The 20,122-nt window shown below is 38.6% G+C and overlaps 1 protein-coding gene across 1 annotated transcript in view; it reads right to left on the bottom strand.

Moving 5' to 3' along the window:
- The window catches only part of lrp1bb (low density lipoprotein receptor-related protein 1Bb), a 205,093-nt gene that overhangs the window by 108,911 nt on the left and 76,060 nt on the right, over positions 1-20,122 (bottom strand). Inside the window, exons 4-7 of the mRNA XM_068746405.1 lie at positions 7,495-7,614; positions 6,881-7,009; positions 3,724-3,981; positions 2,926-3,088 (exon numbers count right to left, since the gene is read on the bottom strand). Of these exons, the coding sequence (XP_068602506.1) occupies positions 2,926-3,088; positions 3,724-3,981; positions 6,881-7,009; positions 7,495-7,614 (670 nt within the window). The remainder of the gene's footprint in view (positions 1-2,925; positions 3,089-3,723; positions 3,982-6,880; positions 7,010-7,494; positions 7,615-20,122) is intronic.

The following is a 20,122-nucleotide window of genomic DNA, read 5'->3' as shown; positions in this document are numbered from 1 at the left end:
TGTTTTGAATGAGTTCTTAGATTGGAGTACTTGTTGCGCTTGTGGGTAAAAAAAAAATAAAGAAATAACCCTAAGGTTGTCATCTCCAAGTAAATATGTTGATACACTGGACATAGAGAAGTGGAGCAAAGAATACACCTACTAAAAATAGTCAAACATAAATAAACGGAAAGAACATATAGGAGAGGTGTGGATTTTGCTATATGAAAACCTCAACTGCATCAGAATGTGTTTAATGCCTCAGACTGAGGCTGTCTCTCTTATACATAAAGACTCCATAACCTGAAGGCAAATCCAATAAAAGCAGCATTTTATTTTGTGGCAATTTTGGGGACATTTAGAAGGCCGGCTGTAGAGGACCTCAGGGTGTGTGTGAAGACATACAATGATAGACAATGTGTGATGCACAATGGAGCCAAACCATTTAGTACCTCAAAAACCAAGAGGAGGGCTTGTAAATCAATTCCAGAAGACACAGGGAACCAATATAATATGAGACTGATACTGAGAAAGCAGGTGTTGCACGTAGTCTAATGCATTTCTTGCAATAGGGACTAAATTAAATCACACAAATAACTGAAATGCCCTTTAAAATAAAAGTAAAGATCCCCTGAAATGTATTTTAAAGTATCAAAACTGCTCTAGTCTGCAGCTACGGTAATTAATATGTAAGGTTTGCCATGCTGTCTTGCTGCGGCTCGGTGAGGACAGAGCTCCAACAGCCTCCACCGGTAACAAGCAGCAGCCAGAGAGCGGCGGGAAGCCGACTAATCTGCACAAGTCAAGCCAGGGGAGCGATGGGCTGCCCTCTGAACCGCAGACTGGCTGTGCAGAAAAATTATCAGTGTCAGCATTGAACCCGGCTCCCCAAACAGGTGCACCTCCACGTGGCATACAAATGATAGCTTCCTGGGATTTAGGATGGTTTGATGCTGTGCTTCTTCTTTCTGCAGCTGCAACGAGATCTATGTTGGAATATACAACCCCTGATAAAATAAACTGCTTAAGACCAGTCAAATATAGCGATTTGGATTGAAATATCTCAACTACTATTCGATGGGTTGACATGAAAACTGTTTCCTCTAATACCACCATGGCACTGACATGCAACCATTTGAGCAATGAAATATTTAAGATAAACTCATCATCTCTACGGTAATGAGTGGCACTCCTTTAAATGGAGTTCATCACCAATTCAAAACCAAAGACATTCTGCTCCATGCAATGGCATTTTCTTCACTTGACAAAATTATACTACAGAAAATAATCCAGGCAGGATTTTATATTTCGCCCCCAAACTATGAATATTAATAGTACTTAAACTTAATTCCCTAGTAACAGGGTTGAATCAGTGGAATAATGCTTACACGGAATCTTGAATCACATAGACTTATTGGAAAATTGGCCCATCCATTGAGATATAGCCAGAACATAAATTTGCACTAATCTTGTGTCATGGATATCCAAAACAAATTATATCATTTTGCAGTTATCCAGACTACCGGTAATCTAAATTCACTTTTAATTTTGCATTGTTTGTGAGAATTGTAGCTACTGAACAAAACATACAGTAAAGCAAACTTCACATTTCAATTAAAAATAAAGGTTGCGCACTAAACGGGCTTCATTCTAGTGAAGTTAAAATGTCTTATCTAACAGCAGGAAGGGACGCATGACTGAAAGAGAATCAAATGACTATGAATGGCGTGACAAAACAGAGCATATTCTGTAAACACTTTTCTTCACTCTGCTATCTAGCACCTCCCTGATTCCGGTTGTTTTCACTCTATTGCTCTGGAGGCTTACAGACCCGGATAGCTTCTCCAGGAAAAAAAAAAAAAGCTCCACCCATGTCTTACCAATTAGAAGCAGGAGATAGCCGTGGAGAACTTCTGCCATCTACAGTCAATCTAGCTAGTAGCCTACATCCCCAGCGCCCCTGTGGACTGGCAGCCTCCTATACTCACATTATCATCTCACTCTAGCCCCAACAGGATAAGTATTAAGCGTGTGAGTCATGTGCAATTACGAAAAGGTAGCCCTGCTGTCTGTCTGAGGTGAGTCAGACGGAGCTGAGAGAAATAAGTAAACTGGCAATTACCCTAAGGTGCATTGCTTTTCCAATGGCCGAAAGCATTTAATGAGAACAAAGAGATGCTGCCAAAGCAATCAAAAATGCCCATGTCATCAGGAAACCGGCAGCTAATTATATCGATTAGACCCAATGGCTTAAAGTGGTTGCCCAAGTTGTTCAGTGCAGTTTATACGTTAGTATCTCCAAAGAGGCGATAGAGTTCAGCTTCAATGATCAAAATGTTTACTCGTTGAGAGTCAAAGTTTGGATTTTTGTTGCTTAATCATTATGGGCCGTATCACATCTGGTTCACAGCAGCACTCTGCCTCCAGTTTTACTGTGGCCGTCAACAAGATTATTCAAGCGACAGCACTAAAAGCATTGGACACAGGGAACTAGATAAAAGAGGTTTTCAACACATGATTTGTGTGATTGTCAGCCAAATGCTGTAAGTGTTTCAGTTTCAGGCTAAATTTGACTCCACTGCTTTTTTTCCTCCGGTCTCAACAGAGAATAAAAATCTGAAATTAAATGTCCTGCTGGGGCTTTCTCTACTGAGGGATGGGGGGGGGGGGGTGAAGTCAGTGAATACAAATGAATGTCTTGACTGCAGAAGTTGTCCACAAAATTACACAGCTCATAGAGGGAAGGAGCTGAAGAACAGTGAATCATTTAAATTCCATCATTGTAACTCCTTCACCTTCTACCAGACAAGTCAATTGTTATGCATAAAGCTTTTTTTTACCCCCTCTTCTGTGATTTTTTTTTCTTTAACAAAAGCATGCAAGATGATAAATGAGCCTTGCAGCGCTTTCAGAAATGGTGTATTATATATGCTGCAGAACACTCACCCCATGAGAGGATCCAGAGCTATTCCTTTAGGATTAAGCAGGTCTAGTTGTAGGATGGTAACGCACGTGTCCCCGCTGTGGCCGCAAACAAATATCTTGTCTGCGACACGGTCAACAAAATAGAAATTTCCTGTCAGCCAGTCGATGGCCATGCTCTCGACATCTGCAACGGCAACGAGAGGAAAAACAGTTGGAGAAAGAACATTTTCACGATTAAGAGACACATGAAGGAAAAATGATCAAATCAATGAAACAGTCTGCGATGACCCAACCGTATTGTATTTGACTGGTACTTTGGCTATTTGTTTTTGTAAAGCACAATATAACCTCGTAGCTGTAAGTCAAGTGTTAAAATAAATTACCAGTTCAGGCTTTGATTCTAAACCTTCAAAAAAAAAAAGACAAATGACCAAATTAAATCATCACACTTGTTTGTCAAATGTGATAGATGTAATAGATTAAAAGTAAAAAGAGGACAGGAGGAGGCATTCTGAAACAACAAAAGCTCGTGCAGGTTTAAAGGGCACCTGTTAGGGAAAGGTGGGGAGTGCGAATCTGCCCCCAGGGTCACAGGTAATGATGAAAGAACGCCAAGGTGAAAGCTCACAGGTAAGAGTGTAAGATACAAAACATGAAAGTTGCCACACACACACTGTGTGTGGCAGCTCTCTGTGATGTGTATCACATCTGAGATTACTGGTCAGACGTTAGGGCAGATAATCTCTCCAATACATTGCCAAATCAAGGAAGGGAACGGATTGTATATTTAAGACAGGGTATGAACAGCTGAAAACATACGTTGCAAACTGTGCTGTGTTCCTATTGCATGCTCCCGTGTGAATCCACGCAGATTCCTCGTTTCAGCACAGCGGAGTTGCCCAGAGGACTCTGTCGACAGGATCCAGCATACACTCTCCTGGTTGTGCCTGAAATCCAATGCCAGTGTTCCATTTACACTAAGAGACCTCAGGGGCTGCAGGCCTGTTCCATTAAGATGAGTGATGACAATACGATCTGAACCACCGATGAGAAGCATCGGACGTCCCTCACCAGGATCTTGGAAGAAATGGAGGAAATGAATGTATTATTGATTTCTTTATTTCAGTAGCACAATTTGTACAGTTAAAACATCAAGGACCAATGACCGGAAAGAAAGAGAGAAAGAAAGAAAGAGAAAGAAAGAAATACATTTTCAGAGCAGAGTGATTTGCACTTAGGCATAAAAATTTGAGACACAAACATTAAATCCAGTCCAGACTTATCCCAGGAGTTAAAGCGGGACAGTGCACGGTGATTAAAGTGAGATAAGCTGCTTTATGGGGTTAATTGACCGTGCACATTCTCTTACATCAGGTTCACCCCCTAAAAAGGGCCCTTATTTATCCCGATCATCCACAGTTTAACTCAGAGACCACTTCTCTTAATATAGACAATAAATCTGATTGTCTGCTCAGATAACTGCTTCCCCTTGTCCCTCTAAGTCAACCTGTAGTAGTGAGACGTTTCCTGTCACAGGGATAGATGGGGTTGTGACCAGGCTCTCTGATAGAGGTCTGACCTGACACTTAATCAAACCCAAAGCATGTTAGCTAATCTACTTTAACTTTAAAGGAAGGACTCTGTTTGCATGTCCTCTGCATATCTGGAGAACTGCTCATCTACTTCATATTAGCTTTGTGTGCTGGACAAGACCTTCAAAGTCAAATCCTAGACAATTTATATACACGGCACAAACTGCAAGCTTCAAAGCGCATTACATGCAACTAGTTAATTTGATTAATCATTAACCATTCATATAACAGATTAGTGTTCATGCTTGCAGACCTTTTTTTTTTGCTAGAAAAATGTATATATAGAACCAGGTCTTAAACATTATTGTATAACATTGTAAAATACATAATACTGTCTAAACAATAGTAGTCAAAATATTAATTTAAGTCAGATTTTTTGTGATTTTTTTTTCAATATTTGGCAGCCATCTCTGGAGTGAGAAATAAGTCAAATAGTACGGTAATAGTAATTCATTCAGTTCTACAGAATCAGATCATTTTCCAACATGATCCAATCTAAGACCCAGGACACTCCCAACCTCCCAGGCTGGGTATTCCCAAGACTTTATTTTAGGGTACATGCCAAGGCAGGAGGCGCCACCAGATGATGTCGTTGAATCACTAAACTTGTCTATTAGATGCAAGAGGTATCACTCAAACTCATTTTAGATTGCCACCTGCTGTATTGCTTGCTTCCTGACATATGAAGTGAAGTGTGGGTTTCATATTGAGTTTTAACCATCCTTTGGGGAAGGTCTGAGATTTTTTTTTTCCTTTAAGTATTTTGCTATCATTAAGAGTGTCCATGATGTTTAATCTAGACATAAAAATGTACATACATTTTATGAGAAAGTAATTATTTTTTTACACAATAGATTCTACACTTGGGACAAATATAATTGATGATCCTTGCCTAACAAAACAACATTAAAATGTTACTCAATCTTCTTCTCGCACTCTGGTGCAAAAATTATTTTTCCACTTATCTTAACAGTAATTTATTCAGTGATTAAAATCAGTTTTAAACAAGTTTAGGTCAAGTTTCATCCATTTCTTTAATATCAAAAATGTATTAATTTTGAATAAATGAAATTTTACCTCATCTATATAAATATAGATACATATTATATCGAGCAATAATCACTGACACAGGGCAATATTGGCAAAACATTTTGAGACTAATATGCACACCATAAAACAATACACAAGCTAAAAGTCACGGTTTTTGCTTGGATTTTATTTTTTCCAGTCAAACTGATTTATTTCTTTTTTCTCTCTCTCTCCCTGGTGAGACGTGACCTGTTTTTGACAGGAACTGGTTGAGACCTAGCAGCAGAACGAAAGACAGAGGTGAGAGTAAGTCTGTGACTTAAAGAGCAACCTTTAGACGAGTGGTGAAGGAAGGAAATGTGGACAAAATGTTACATGTGTTGCCATGATATAAAAACCATCAGGGTATGGTAGATTCTGACTCATGATCCGAATAAAATAATCCAATGCATTCAGTCTGATCTATATGCAAAAAGCTTAAATCAGGGTTAAATCTGCAAAAGTAACATTTGCACTGCATACTTTTAATACCACTTTTACACCCGCGTCGATATGTTTTTCATCCCCAGCCGATCCTCATTTTCTGGTCTCAGAGAGCTTTATCTGAAATTTATATTCATGAGCATTTACAACTAATGGTAACCCCATCGTTATCGCCATACCACTATCGCTCTCTGCTAAATTAATATTAATGCATGTGAGCATTGGGTTCAGTTAAGTTTATGGGTAATCATATTCAGTTTATTCCTGCTAGGACACCAGTCAAATTGATTAAAAGCTGCAACAGTCGTGTTCTCCCCCAGCTAGGTGTGTTGGGCCTCCAGCTATTTTCAACTCATATATGCCTTAGTGACAAAGCCCTGACAAAAAAAGAAACCGCTTCACTTTACAGTTCAATGCACAATACAACAATATACTATCCAAGGTTACGATCACTTACTGCTGCAAGGTGGGCCACCAAAACACAATGCATCAGTTGTTTTATATTTTAAGTAGGCTGTTTTACTCATCAGGATATATATTTGTTACCAGCAACAGCATTAACATAAATCAAAATGATTCTGGGTATTGTCTCCGCACAAAATACTCCAGACGGCTCCCACTTAAAATCTCGTGTTCATTAATTTTATCTTTATCCTTGCCTGGCCAAGTCTACCAATTCCCATGTGGATGGTAGATGTGGTCACTGCTAAATCATAATACGGTAATCTAGGGCTACCAAAGCCAGCAAGTACCAAGGCAATGCTGCAATTCCACTCTGGTTAAAGAAAAAAAAAACATCCCGTTTATTATTAGAAATGAAACATACACTCCATACAGATTATGTTGCGTTCTAACACAAGAGTATCGCTCACCTTGTTTAGCTTTGCAGGATATCCTGTCAGGCTGCAGGATGTATCCTTCTGTGCAGCTGCATCTGTATGACCCATAGGTGTTCGTGCAGCTTTGGCTGCACGCGCCATACATGGCACATTCATCATGATCTTATGGAAAAAAGGAAGAGAGTCATTTGTAACAAATTAGGTGTGCTGAAATATGACCCAAATACATAAAGTATACTTAATATGGCCTCACTCTGGCACCTCATGCATAATTACTTTTATAACCAATGAGCTTTTTTACCGGCGCTGCAGTACTCTACAAACTGCTCTTACTCTGGATCAGCTTTAGGAAGCAGTGCTTCTTTGTTCGACTCCCTTCCCGCTGCTTAATTAAGCAATGTTATGCCATGTAGTTGCTATAAAACGCACGCTGAGTCCAAGTAAGGCACTGAGGCACCTTTGATAGGAAAATTCTGTCTTTCTCCTTGCTGTCAGAGACCAACCCTTTGGCATATATGAAGAAATGGAAAGAAAGAGACAAAGATAAACTGTGCTCTCTATATATACAGTTCGTGTAGGGGTGTAATGCATCGAGAAAAGGGGAGGGAAGTTCCGTGGCAGGAGGGCCAAACCCTACTATATCCTACCTCTGCAGCTTGTCCCGTCCTCGCCGACCTCAAAGCCATCAGCACAGAAACAGAAGGTGCCATTTCTTGTCATCACGCAGCCATAGCGGCAGCGGAGCTCATGGCAAGCTGACAGTAGCTCTGCAGGGAAAAACAGAGGGAGAGAAGAGTTGAGAACTGGAGAAACGGGTATGAAAGGGTAGGTGGAATTGGGAGTTAGTTTTTTTTATTTGACTTCTTTTGATGGCCCTTTCAGTCAAAAATGTTCCCTTGTCATTTGACGGCCTCAAGTTTAGATAAGAGCGCATGCGAATAAAAACAGGGGTGTAGTGAAAAGGTTTGACTATTCAGGAAACTATTTAAAGACAAAACTTTTCTACGTGGTGTATGGGGTAGCAGCAGCAGCAGCACAATACATCTGAAATAATCACAGGAACATTTAAAACTTTAAATACAATTTTAAATCAAATCAAAACTTTACAGGAGGTCGCTTTAAATTTTAACTCAGCAATCGAGACTCTATTTCACTAAAACTTATTAACAATTCTGTGTTTGACAGCTTGATTAACTGGTAGCAGCCCTTTTGTCATTCCCAACTACTTTCTGAAATACATGATTGGTGATGATGCTCTCTATAGCACCACTCCTTGTTCAGGAAAGAACAAAGAGCAGCTAAGTATGGCATGATGAATGCACCGCAAGAAACAAACACAAAGTTTTAATTGTGCAGAGATTGACACACTACTGTTGAACGCTAATTCATGTCAACTCTCTGCTCTAAATATAAACGGTTGCATTGATACTGCTGTGCTACCCATTGCATGAGATCACGAAATTATGCAGCTGCGGGAAACATCACCTCTTGACAGGGTATATTTACATCTGACTGCATTGTGGAAACTGGATGACATTTTATCATTAAATACAATCTTCTGTTTTGACTCTTGAGAGCCAGATTTACGTAATGTCAGCAGATCAAACACTTAAAAAATCATTATCACTAGTCCATTATTGTTTATACTTCCTCACTGGCTAAGGGACACGTTTAGATGAATGGTGTGGTTGGACTGTTCAGAGAGCAACAAATAAATCTCAGTGAGTGCTTGTTTAAGACCAATATGCCAGCTGATAATCATAAAATTACTACGCAAGGGGGAAAGAAGAATATGTGCTGAGTAACTGATGACTAATAAGCCAGATGCATGAAATATTGACACGTACTACATTTTGTAGTACGTGTACATTTATGAAATCCAAATATCATATTTATTATACCTAACCTTAAAAACTTCTCAAAACTGGACTAACAATCAATACGGAATGTAATTAATTAAAGGAGACGACTAACGCCGGAGCTTAAAGATCTGCTTCAAACATCAGGTCAGAAAATAACCCGCTCTTTTGTCAGGCTGCTAATTTAACGGCAAATAAGCCATGACCCCCAACGCACATCACTGATTACCTGCTACCAGCTTTCATAGCTTCAGAGAAGATCTGAAGGGAACTCGGGTGGACCTTCTGTGTATTTGGTTTTCACATAGCACTTGATTGACAGGGGGTTGAATGGACAATTACAGATTTTTCATTTTTGAGATGATAAAGAACAAGCAAACACCAAGGTATTGAAATGGAAAATGCTGTGCAGCCTTTGGACTTCTCCGACCAGAAGGAGCCTGCTTTGATATTTACTAATATTGGCCCGCAGTGGTGAAATTATTCTGAGATGCACGGTGCTGAAGCTCAATATTCTTTACAGAAAATCTGGAAACAAAGCATGACTGACAGACACTTGTTTTCCTTTAGATAAAGCATATGTTTAGCAATAATTTTGAGGCAATATCCATGCATCCATGGCTTCAATAGTCTCATCTTTACCCAAAGAAGACTGGGACTGTCACACACACCTTCAGGTTTAACGATGCTATAAATGTCCAATTATTTATCCATAAGTTAAGTTTTGACACATGAGACAAAATTAGACACTTCGACTGACACAAAATCACTGAACACTGCAGCCTGAAAAAGTATATGTCATCTCATCAGGAAACAGTTTGATTGACAAACACTGACATAATGTATATTTGGATTATGTTTGTTTATGCATGAACAAAGTGTACACACCCTCATTTAGGTCATTAAAAAGATACTTCGGATAATATTGCAGTCATAATGATCTGAATTGATTTTATTATGAATTCATCATAATTGAAATTTAATTGGCAGAGACAGGTAATTTTATTCCCATAATGACACACACACACACACACACCCACACACACCACAAGTTAGCTTTTGCATACATGATTACTGGAGAGCATTTTAAAAGTACCAAATTAGTCAAGATGTTAAGTCAAAATTAGATTAGCAATCAGTAGAGCACACCTCTGATGATGTGAACAATACAGGACATGATCGTCTTAGATATGAATATAAGCTTATTGCATCCATGTGATCTGTCTTCAAACAGTTCTGTTGAAATGAAAATTTATTTTCAGCTCAATTTAACAAGACCTTATTATATTTTAACCGGGGAGGATGAGTGCAACAGTGACTTGGTTGGCCAAGTTAATGCATTTCTTAATGTAATCTGCACTGATGCTGTTTATGACATAATATAAAGCCATAGCATCTATCTTTTTTTTTCAGCTCTGAATTTCTCATGTTTGTACACAAATAGTATGTACTGTACAATTGTCCACCTGTTTGTTTCCCAGTTTTTGTCACTGGGATAACTGAATATATTTTACAGTGAAGAGCATGACCTTTAAACTTCAATTCTATGAGTTTCCTGCCAACCATGTCAAGGAGGTCAAACCTGCAACCTCCTTACAAAAACAGTTAACAGGGAAACTCTGGGCTCTATGACATGATGCATTCCATCCAATGCTCCCTCCAGACTTTTCTGTGAATATGAATGATTAGCAGGAAAAGCTTGGCCTAATGTCAAACTAATTCTGAGGAAAAGGATGGGTTGTTATTTTGAAGTTATATGGAGCGAGACGTCTCATGGAGGATATATTAGGGTGGAAAAATGTAGCGATCTACACTGGAATAACAAAAATAAATAAAAATTGAATGCAATCAATCATAATGACAGCAATGACTGGGGGGGGGGGCAAAATAACTGGAATTATATCCACATACAAAAAGTCACATGGCAGTAAAAATGATCTGCATGAATAGATACACTGACACTGTCTGCTATCTTTCTGACAAATTAGCATTTGAATGGCTTCGCATAAACAGTCTTTCTCTTCACCTTCTGTCTTCCTGCTTTGAATTGGTGTGTGCCAATAAAACAAACAAACAATGGGTTTGTAAGAAAGAGATACTTCCGGATGATTCGTACGATAGTCGAAAAGGGCTGCTGAAACATAAAGTAACCACCACTGGCAATTTTCATAAATGACAAACAGGAAGTAGGCAATAGACTTCAGGGTGTATGAAGGATATTATGGATTGTATTACAGCACCATTTCATAACCGAATAATGCTTTTACTCTGTGAACTCCGGCAGACCTTTTCTCATTATATGAGATGATGGGTACTTTTAAAAAACACACACAAACACACACAGAGTGAGTTAAAATGTGATGCTGCTATCTTTGTTTACTCATTCTTAAGCTTGTGTGCAGACCCCACCTAACCTGTAAATTATTATTCATCGTCTGGTGCCGTAAGTAGCGCTCTTCCCTGTTGTGTAGCAGTATGCAAAATGACTACATGCAGAGCTGATGATATTCAAAGCTAATCCTTATATCTGCTCAAAGACACCCAATGATCAGCTTCCCCTCTCAGCAAGCGCATCGTGCAACATCGACCACATATATGCAACTGAGCCTGGCTGCCTTTCCCGCATGCAGGGCTGTGCATCGCTGACTCTGACAATAGTCAACAATGCATATTGACTCGTGCACATGTGGTCACCATGGTTCTAAAGCCTGCAAGTATACTCAGTGGGGAGGAAATAGGCTGAAACAGAAATAAGTCCTTTCCAATTTTAATATTGTTAAATGTCGGGATCAATAACAACGTATTTATTCCATGCAACCACATTAAAATGATGGATATAATGCAGCTGTGATGAAAGAGGCTTAAAAAGCACATTCAAAAATGATTTGCCAACACAAAGATGATGTGACAAATGGCACTCTTATCATTACTAAAAGTAAAATGTCTGCCGAAGCTCAAAGAATTCTTCATGAGTTCTTAACAAGCACACATAAAACTCCAGTCATCCAGTCATTCATACATTTCCATAGCTCGGAATACTTTATAGCTCGGAATTTCCATAGCTCGGAATACTTTAAGATTAGTATAATGTTGGAATTACTGAAACATGAACTAAAATGTCACGCAGTCAACTGGAGTCTAATTTGCTCGAATCAACAAGTGTCACCAGAAAGATTACACTGTGTATTCCACATAGTTGCCCGGTTTAAAAAAAGGTGTATTAATGGACCTCAGAAAAGGCTCTGCTGCTTTGTTATAAGGCTTTGGAGAAAGTCTGATTTGCTTAAGCTTGATCAATAATCTGAAAAATTCTAACGTCTCTTGCAAAAACCACAAGCGTTGCAGCTATTATACGAAGTTGGGCCAAGTCCAGTCCTCTGCATTATTAGATCAGATCCTACACTTTCACCATATTGAAAATGCATTGCCATATATTCCCCCAGCGTTCTTTCCATAGTGTCCCACCAGTGATTTGATGTCAGATGCATTCCGATCAATTAAATACCACAGCACATTTTTGTGCTGGCAGATTCTCACATAGAACACACACACACACACACACACACACACACATACTGTATATATATCAGATCAGCACAGCTTTGGTTTGCAATATGTCTCTTAACCTTTCTGAGGGGGGGACATATTTTTGCATACTAGCTTTATAAAAATAAAATAGTAGGATAAAATTTGACTAATTACGAAACTACCACAATGACATAAATGACCCGAAGACCTCGTGTAGAGTTATTATATGTTTGTCTTTTACGTCTAGACTATTCAAGATAAAACAAAGACAATAATTAGTGCATCTTCAGTAATGTCACGACTCTCTCAGGTGCCAGTGGCAAGCAGATAACAGCTAACAGCTGCAACTTAGACACTCCCTGCAGCAACTTAAGTCTGTACAAAAGCTGGGTAACAATTCCACAGCCAGGCATTCTCTTGTAACAGTGGGAGGGAAGCTGACCTTCTGGCGCTCTCCGTGACTCAACTCTGCATGGGGGGGCTTCAGTTGCAGCTCCCGCTCCAGCTCCTGTGGCCTTGGTGGCTCATCTGACAGCATGGATCACGGCAGGCAGCCGGCAGCCAGTTCAGAGACTTCCAGACTCAAAATCTGATTCTATACTTGTACAATCTGATCTAAAGGTACACTGAAATCAGATATTCATATCTAATTCAGTGTCATGTTTGTTAACTTGTTTGGAACTTCTGATATACTTCTACTGTTGTATTTTTATTAATAGTAATTTACCTGTTGTGCAGTGTCTTTGTGGGCATACACTTTATGACTTCGGCGCCCACGTTGCACTGGCAGTTAACGTGAAATGGGGCCACGTCATTACCCAATGCTATACCTTCATCTTTCATCTCAGCACTTCTGTGACCCACTACATGTGTCTATGCCTCTCATGGCAACACGTGAAGAGCTGAGGTTGCACGACTACCCACTGCGGTGAGTCCATACAGTCTGGTCATTTACCATCATCACAATTAGATCGGTAAAAAGCAAACAGCTAACGCCGGCTAAGAAAACACTCATCTGTGGGGGAGTTAGCTATTAATATGACATGACCTCAGGGGACAGATGATTAATAATCAGGTTTTAATATTATGAAATGAAAACCAATTTGTTGGTAAAACAGGTGTTCAAATTTATTTTGATGCTGTATTCTAAAAACATAGAACGATTTGTGGATGTGTGACGACCAACTGCTGTGAGACGAGATGGAGTGATCATTTGTCCAACATGGCTGAATCAAAGAAAGAGACACGCGACACTGAGCTGTGCAGGAGATAGCAATTACTTAACAAATATAGCTAGCACGACAACATTTCACAGCGACAATTAAATGTCTACATGTCATGTATTAGAGCCCCAAAATACCCATAATGCTTACTGGTTGTCTGATTTTTATTGATTCAGGTGGAAAGGTACAGTAAGGTTTAATGTATTTCTCTAGTATTCGCATCCCTCAAGGAAAAGTGAATGGCAAAGCTATCCACAGCGTCCACGTTTAGTCACGCAGATGGTGGAGTTGAAATGGTGAATGTGGCACACTTCCTCTGCAAATGCGTGCAAGAAGCTTCATCGTGGGCTAGAAAAGGCTAACCCAAGGCTGACAGTCAGATCGCCCCATCTGGCCTAATTATGGCTTCCCTTCAGAGTTGTGTGGGGCCTTTGTCTTTGCAAAGCCAATCTTTTGCAAAAATGCTGTTTGCAATCAGGACTTATAATTAATGAGGGACCAAATTAGATTGCAAACCCCAACCCAAAGGTACACCCACGGCTGGCTCAAGGCCCTACAATGAGTGGATTTCTCACCCACAAATTACAAGCTTAACCCATTCTACAGGTCTGTAACTGTGGTTGGGATCCCCTGGGTGTTGGGAATGGCAAGATTGATTCCACAATGATAAAATTAGGTCATACATTCGGTTGGGTTTAGACAATCAAGAGTTTCCAGAAGTGTGTGTGGGGAAATAAAATGTGTACAAGACGTGCAATGATCGGGGGGTGCCACCATTTATTGACAATGCTTCAGAAAGTCAGCCGAGATGCTTACGTGCGTCGGCTTTGGCGTGACATAAAGCTGTCCGGATGGTCTGGAAGGTATAATGTTTTTCAAGGAATTGAGAGATACAAGCATATAAACATGAAGAAGAAAAAAAAAACTGTAATCCTGTAGCTCAAAGTCGGTCTCAAATGTGACAGTAAATATTGTTAATCCATCAAAGCACAATTCGTTGAGGGATTTCAGAACTGGTGCACTGCCAGACTTATGACATGCCCTTAAATATTGGAAGAAACATTAGGGGTGTGGGTGGTGAAATATTTGAGCAAACAATGACATTTTAATTCGAACCACTCCTGAGGAAAAAATCCGCTGTAATAGGATTTCAAGACCCCAGATCTTTTCATCATATCCAGAACAGCAATGATCTGCTTGACAATATCCTCCAAGATAGTAAAACAATAAAGTAAGACGTATATTGATAGTGTATGCTGTCTCAAAGTCAAACCACTGTAATGAGAATTAGGCGGCCTGGAATGGAAACGCAAAACGTGACACCAAATTCAAATTTAGATAACTTTATATTGTGTAACATTTGACAGATGTCTTGGAAATTACTTCTAAATCATCGAATGCATTCATATTGAAAGCAGGGAATAACACTATATTGAAAATAGCCCCATCTTGTCTGATAAAATGAATGCAGCGAGGTAGAATAACACGCTAAAAAGCATGCCAGATTGCAGAGAACCACCAGTGAGGGGAGAGTGATCACTTTGACTACTTACTGCAAATGTTCCATCCATTAGAGGGGCAAAAAATTTAATAAATATGCTAATATGTTAAAGGCTGGATGGCAGCACATTTTCAACCTACTGAGAAAGACCGAAATAATTATTGAGCTGTATTCATGGCTAGTCATTTCAGAACAAGAACATCACTTATCACCGGCTCCTTCACTCTGGAGGAAAGTGTGTGTTTGAGTTGTCGTAACGAAAAGTTAATCAAGTGAGATAATTGAATGTCGTTCAGAGACAGAGGGAGGGAGGGAAGGTGCGTGTCTGGCGATGTTTACTTTTCAGAGGCGCCATCACTGTGTCGGAATATCAGGCCCAGAGAGCATGAGAGGAGCGCAAGTTTACAAATGCTGCATCTGCTCAGAAGGTGAACCAGGCAGGCAATGTTTCCTCACCTGTAGAAGGTAGCTATAATCTAAATGGCTGTGTTCTCTGAAAAAGGCAAACAGATCGCCTTTGACACAGAAAACTTTGCAGCACAGAAGGGAAGTCCAAATGGATCTGCATGCAAAGCATGTGTGTAGAGAAGCAGGCCCATTCAGAACAGTTGGAGATTATCGTATGAGCTCTCGTTGAAGTGAGAGTCTCTAAGAGGCAAGTTGGTGACGATGTTTGCTCACGCAACTTTCTGTTCGACGTCATAGACCTTCCATTTTAATTTTACAAGTCTTTTCTTCGACATCAGAGAAACTATGTTCCTTGCCTGATGTCTAATGCTCAATAGGAATGAAATATCAGAGATATGATGGCTTAACATTTAATGCATTCAGTGTCAAGACTCATGCAAAAGAAAAGCTGAGACTCTTGATATTGAGGAAGGCAACCAACTCTGTATTTGAAGAAAGAATCTCAAAAATCTAAGTTATTGATTACTGCAATCCCTGCAGCATTCACATTGCAGGAAATGCAGAGTAGGTTCAACATCTACAAAAAAAGGCTAAAAAACCTAGGCTGTTATTGTACCGGTTCTTTTTCGCCTCTCAGAAAGTCCGAACAAGGGTGCAGTGTAAATGTTATAGTCAAGAGATGATTAATCAGAATTACAAACAATCAGTTAAATATAAGATATTTGAAGTTTGACTTTGCATATTATAATTGTTGTCAGCAAATTTCACAACAGAGTTGCATTGGTTGCTAACAGAGGTAATAAGACTCAGTTTATTTTTATAGTTATATTTATACTTAACAGCTGACAGCCGTAATAAACTGTCAGCGTACCATTTCTGCCAATATTTTGATGCTGCACCGACAGCACCCACTGATACCACTGACAGCTCTGCACTACGTAAGCTAATGCTGATGTGAGCTTCACAGTCTGACAGGAGAAGCTGCTTCAGAACTCTGAACCCGGGAGGTGTCGTTCCTTTCACAGTTCTGTTGGCTAGCCTTTTTTACTCTCAGCTGTTATGTACAGCTTCCGGCTACCTCCCTGAAGGGATACAAACAGTCAATCAGGTTGTTGATGTTAAAAAAATAAATACATAATGTTGTTTTTTTTATTAGGAAATGGTGAAAATGCCATGCATGTAAATAATATGCACATGACCATGCACCAAGAATAGACAACCAGGAGTTTTGTTTGGGATTTTTTTTTGCTAAAATTTGGTTCAAAAGCTGGATGTGGATGGAGATGGTTGGTTTTCAAAGGGCAAGATTGAGTAACCATCTGGAAAAAACATACACTAAAATGTATGTATTGTGAGCGGTGAAGCAGCCATTTAATTGGCAACGCAAGAATGAGCACATGTGACAGCTTGAGCAAAACACTGCATTTATGTAGGGCCTTAGACTGAGTACACTAAGCAAATACACGGCAGTCCTCAGCATAAATTTTACCTCATAATTAGATTTACACATCCACATGGCGATCTACACCATCCATGAAAAGTAAAAGCAAATCAGAGTTTATGTGTATTTTTAACTGACTTTTGAATCCGTAAATTGGGTTTTCAATGTTTGTTTTATCTGTTCCTGGTAACATTCTCGACATTTCCTGACAATTTCAGCAAGATCCATCTGCAACTTTTTGAGTTATCTTGCAAACAGTCAAACAAACAAATCAACGGCGGTGTTTACACAACCGCCCCAATACTTTTTTTTAAGCAAACTTTATGTCAGTCATCTACGGCTATAAAGATAAAAAAAATTACCTGTTCTGTGTCTCAGACTGATTTCTGTTTTCTGCACTACATTAAAATTAAGAATCATGAGAAATGACTAAATGCTGTTATTTAATGAGGAATTTAATGGTGATTGCGCGTAGTCGAGGAAAAACATGCAGAGCTTATTAATGTGTATCTAAATGTCAGTAGACACAAAAGATGTGAATCGCATGCAATAGTAGACAGTTTAAGCATGCATAAAGTTCCAACCATGTGAAATATTTCTGTTGCGCTACATGAATTAAACATTAGTCGGAATTAGTGCGATCTACAGGAAGAATGTAATTGGGTGCCTGCATAACGAAAGAAAAGATAGAAAAGAACAAAAAACCAAATTGGTATTCAGAGTCATGCAAAATCAGCAAGTAAAATCCTTGGTAATTCAGGGTTTAGTGAGGACGATGTTTTTGAATCATAAATCATATAATAGTAAAAAAATAAAGAATGACAGCCACTGATACTATTTGTACTTGAAGTATTTCTCAAGATCTCTCTGCTTATAAGAAGTCAAAACATATCCATAAATTTAAGACACACACACACACACCTACACACACACATGGCAAAAAAGCAATTTTATAGCCATGCTTACGCCAGTGTGGATGAAAGCTGAGGCCAGGCTGTGGTGCTTTATGTCCGACCCTTTTCACTGATGCTCACTCTTTGTGTAGAAAAATGTCCAGTTACGATACTGTAGTGTCAGCAGCGACGTAACTGCAGTGTGGAGAATATCTATCTACCTTCAGTGCAGCACATCCGTGACACAAATAGCTAGACACCGTTCCAAGCAGTTTCTGATGGCTCAGTTCTTTCGGACAAAAACGCTCCTATTCAAATGAATAGTAATAGTGCTACTAGGAGGAACTATCAGTCAAAAATGCAACATCAGTAAGACAAAAATGAATAAAGCTCAGAGGCTCTAATGAACAATAACAGTGAGGGATTATCTTAATTTAATCAAATTCCAGAACCTCTTTAAATTTGAAAGCAATCGTCTTACAATAACTACTAGGGCAATAATTGGCGATATCTAAACTGATGCTGAAAAACTGTAAATGAAATGTTGTGCAAATATATCAGTGGATATTAATTCTGCAGTCATGCAATTTCCTGCGCTATATATAGTTCAAGCTGAAATGCTCGCCTTCATTTTGAAACAGCAGACAACATTAAGTTGGCAACCATCTACCATGACCTGGTGCAGCTCTCTAAAATGCGATTCCGTCACTGTTTTAGATTAGAACAGAAGGCAAATCTGAGGTTAGTACTGACAAATATTTCCATTTTATTATTTTTATTGGTTAATCGCACAACAAAAAGGCTTTTCATTTGCTCATGAAAAAGTAAAAACTACATAACTACATATATAATAAAATTATTTCTTTTTTCTTAATTCTTGTAATACCTGAAGCCTAGAAATTATATTTTTGACAAATTTGTGTACCTAAATATATTACAAAGGTTTTTAAATGCTAGCATTAGATACTTTTACTGCACAGCCACGAACAACCGATTAAGAATTAGGAAGATTCCTGAAGGTGAATGAAAAGTGTTAGGTGGTTTTCCATCTGGCCACCTTCATATCAAGGCCTCTCGGGATGTTCATCATGTATATTCATAAGAGACGGGCGCAAAAGGGAGGGAATGGAAGTTCTGTTAGAGACCCATCTGGTTGACTAAAACTTCACTTTGGTGACCTCATTTTCTCCAACCTCGCACATTTGGTCTGCAATGTGGGACTGAGCATAGTGCACAGCACATCCCTGAGTGAACTCGAGTAGGCGTTTGGCACCATGCAAACTCGGAATGTTATCAAAAATGTGTAGAAAGACAAAAAAATCCTATTTTCTACTAGACTAAGCAGTGGTGAGACTAGAACCAGTCTCACCACTGCTTTAAGCAAGAGAGCTGACTGCAATAAGATGTGTATTGTTGACAGTTGAATGCATCAAATATGTCTAATAAAAATTCTGAACACATTCCATGACAAGGGGATAATAATGATGATAATAATAATAATAATAATAATATAATGTTTTTAAAGGTACATAAAAGTATTATGTTAGGCAAAGGAAAGTAAAAGCAAGTGTTACTTGTATGGAGCTAGTTAATAAGACGCAAAAGCAATCTACACAACATTGCAGTTAATACACATTTAACAAACAGAAAATTGTTCTTAGTTTAAATTCAATTATGGAATTAACACAGAATGAATTAGTGAATGACACTTTAACCCTGACACTTTGTACACAAGATTTTAAATGCAAAGCAGTACATCCTAATTAAATTCATATATTAGCGTACAATGCTTGTGGATTTATTTGTAATTCAAGTATAACTATCCTCCATAAACCTTTTTGAAGGTTGAATGAGAACTTTCTTTCTCGGTTGGATAAAAGTTTATAAACTCACTTTTTGCTCCAGATTTAATTGTGAAATTTGTTTTATATATAAAATATTCTGACTTCATTTTTATTTTATAAAATAAATATGTTTTATAAAAGGAATATGTTATTTTTGCAATGACATAATTGTACAATACTTCTTTACTTTTCATGTTCCATGTTACATCACCTGGATTTAATTCAAATATATATTTTTAGTGATCAAATAAAATTTCAAAAGAACTTTCAACAACAGAATTCTATTAAAAAAAAATCCTTGTGTGACCTTCCTTTCTAAATTATTTTTTATTTTATTGGGATAATTTGTCCAGTGATTCGTTACTGGTCCAAGTGAGATGTGTGAATATCCTCTAACGGTCTAGCAGTGTACTAACAGAGTTTTGCATTGCTATCCATTTAGGAAATGTAATCCCGAGAATCAGAAGAGAACACGTGAACATTATATATATATATTTTAAATTATGTATTTATTAAATCTTGCTGCATATGTGAAAAAACATTTCCCATTAACATAACATTAACTTGACAACTGACAC

The sequence above is a fragment of the Brachionichthys hirsutus genome, chromosome 12, assembly GCF_040956055.1.
Source record: "Brachionichthys hirsutus isolate HB-005 chromosome 12, CSIRO-AGI_Bhir_v1, whole genome shotgun sequence".
Classification (NCBI taxonomy): Eukaryota; Metazoa; Chordata; class Actinopteri; order Lophiiformes; family Brachionichthyidae; genus Brachionichthys; species Brachionichthys hirsutus.
Note: the sequence above shows the minus strand (reverse complement) of the source record. Positions and strands in the feature narration are given on the sequence as shown.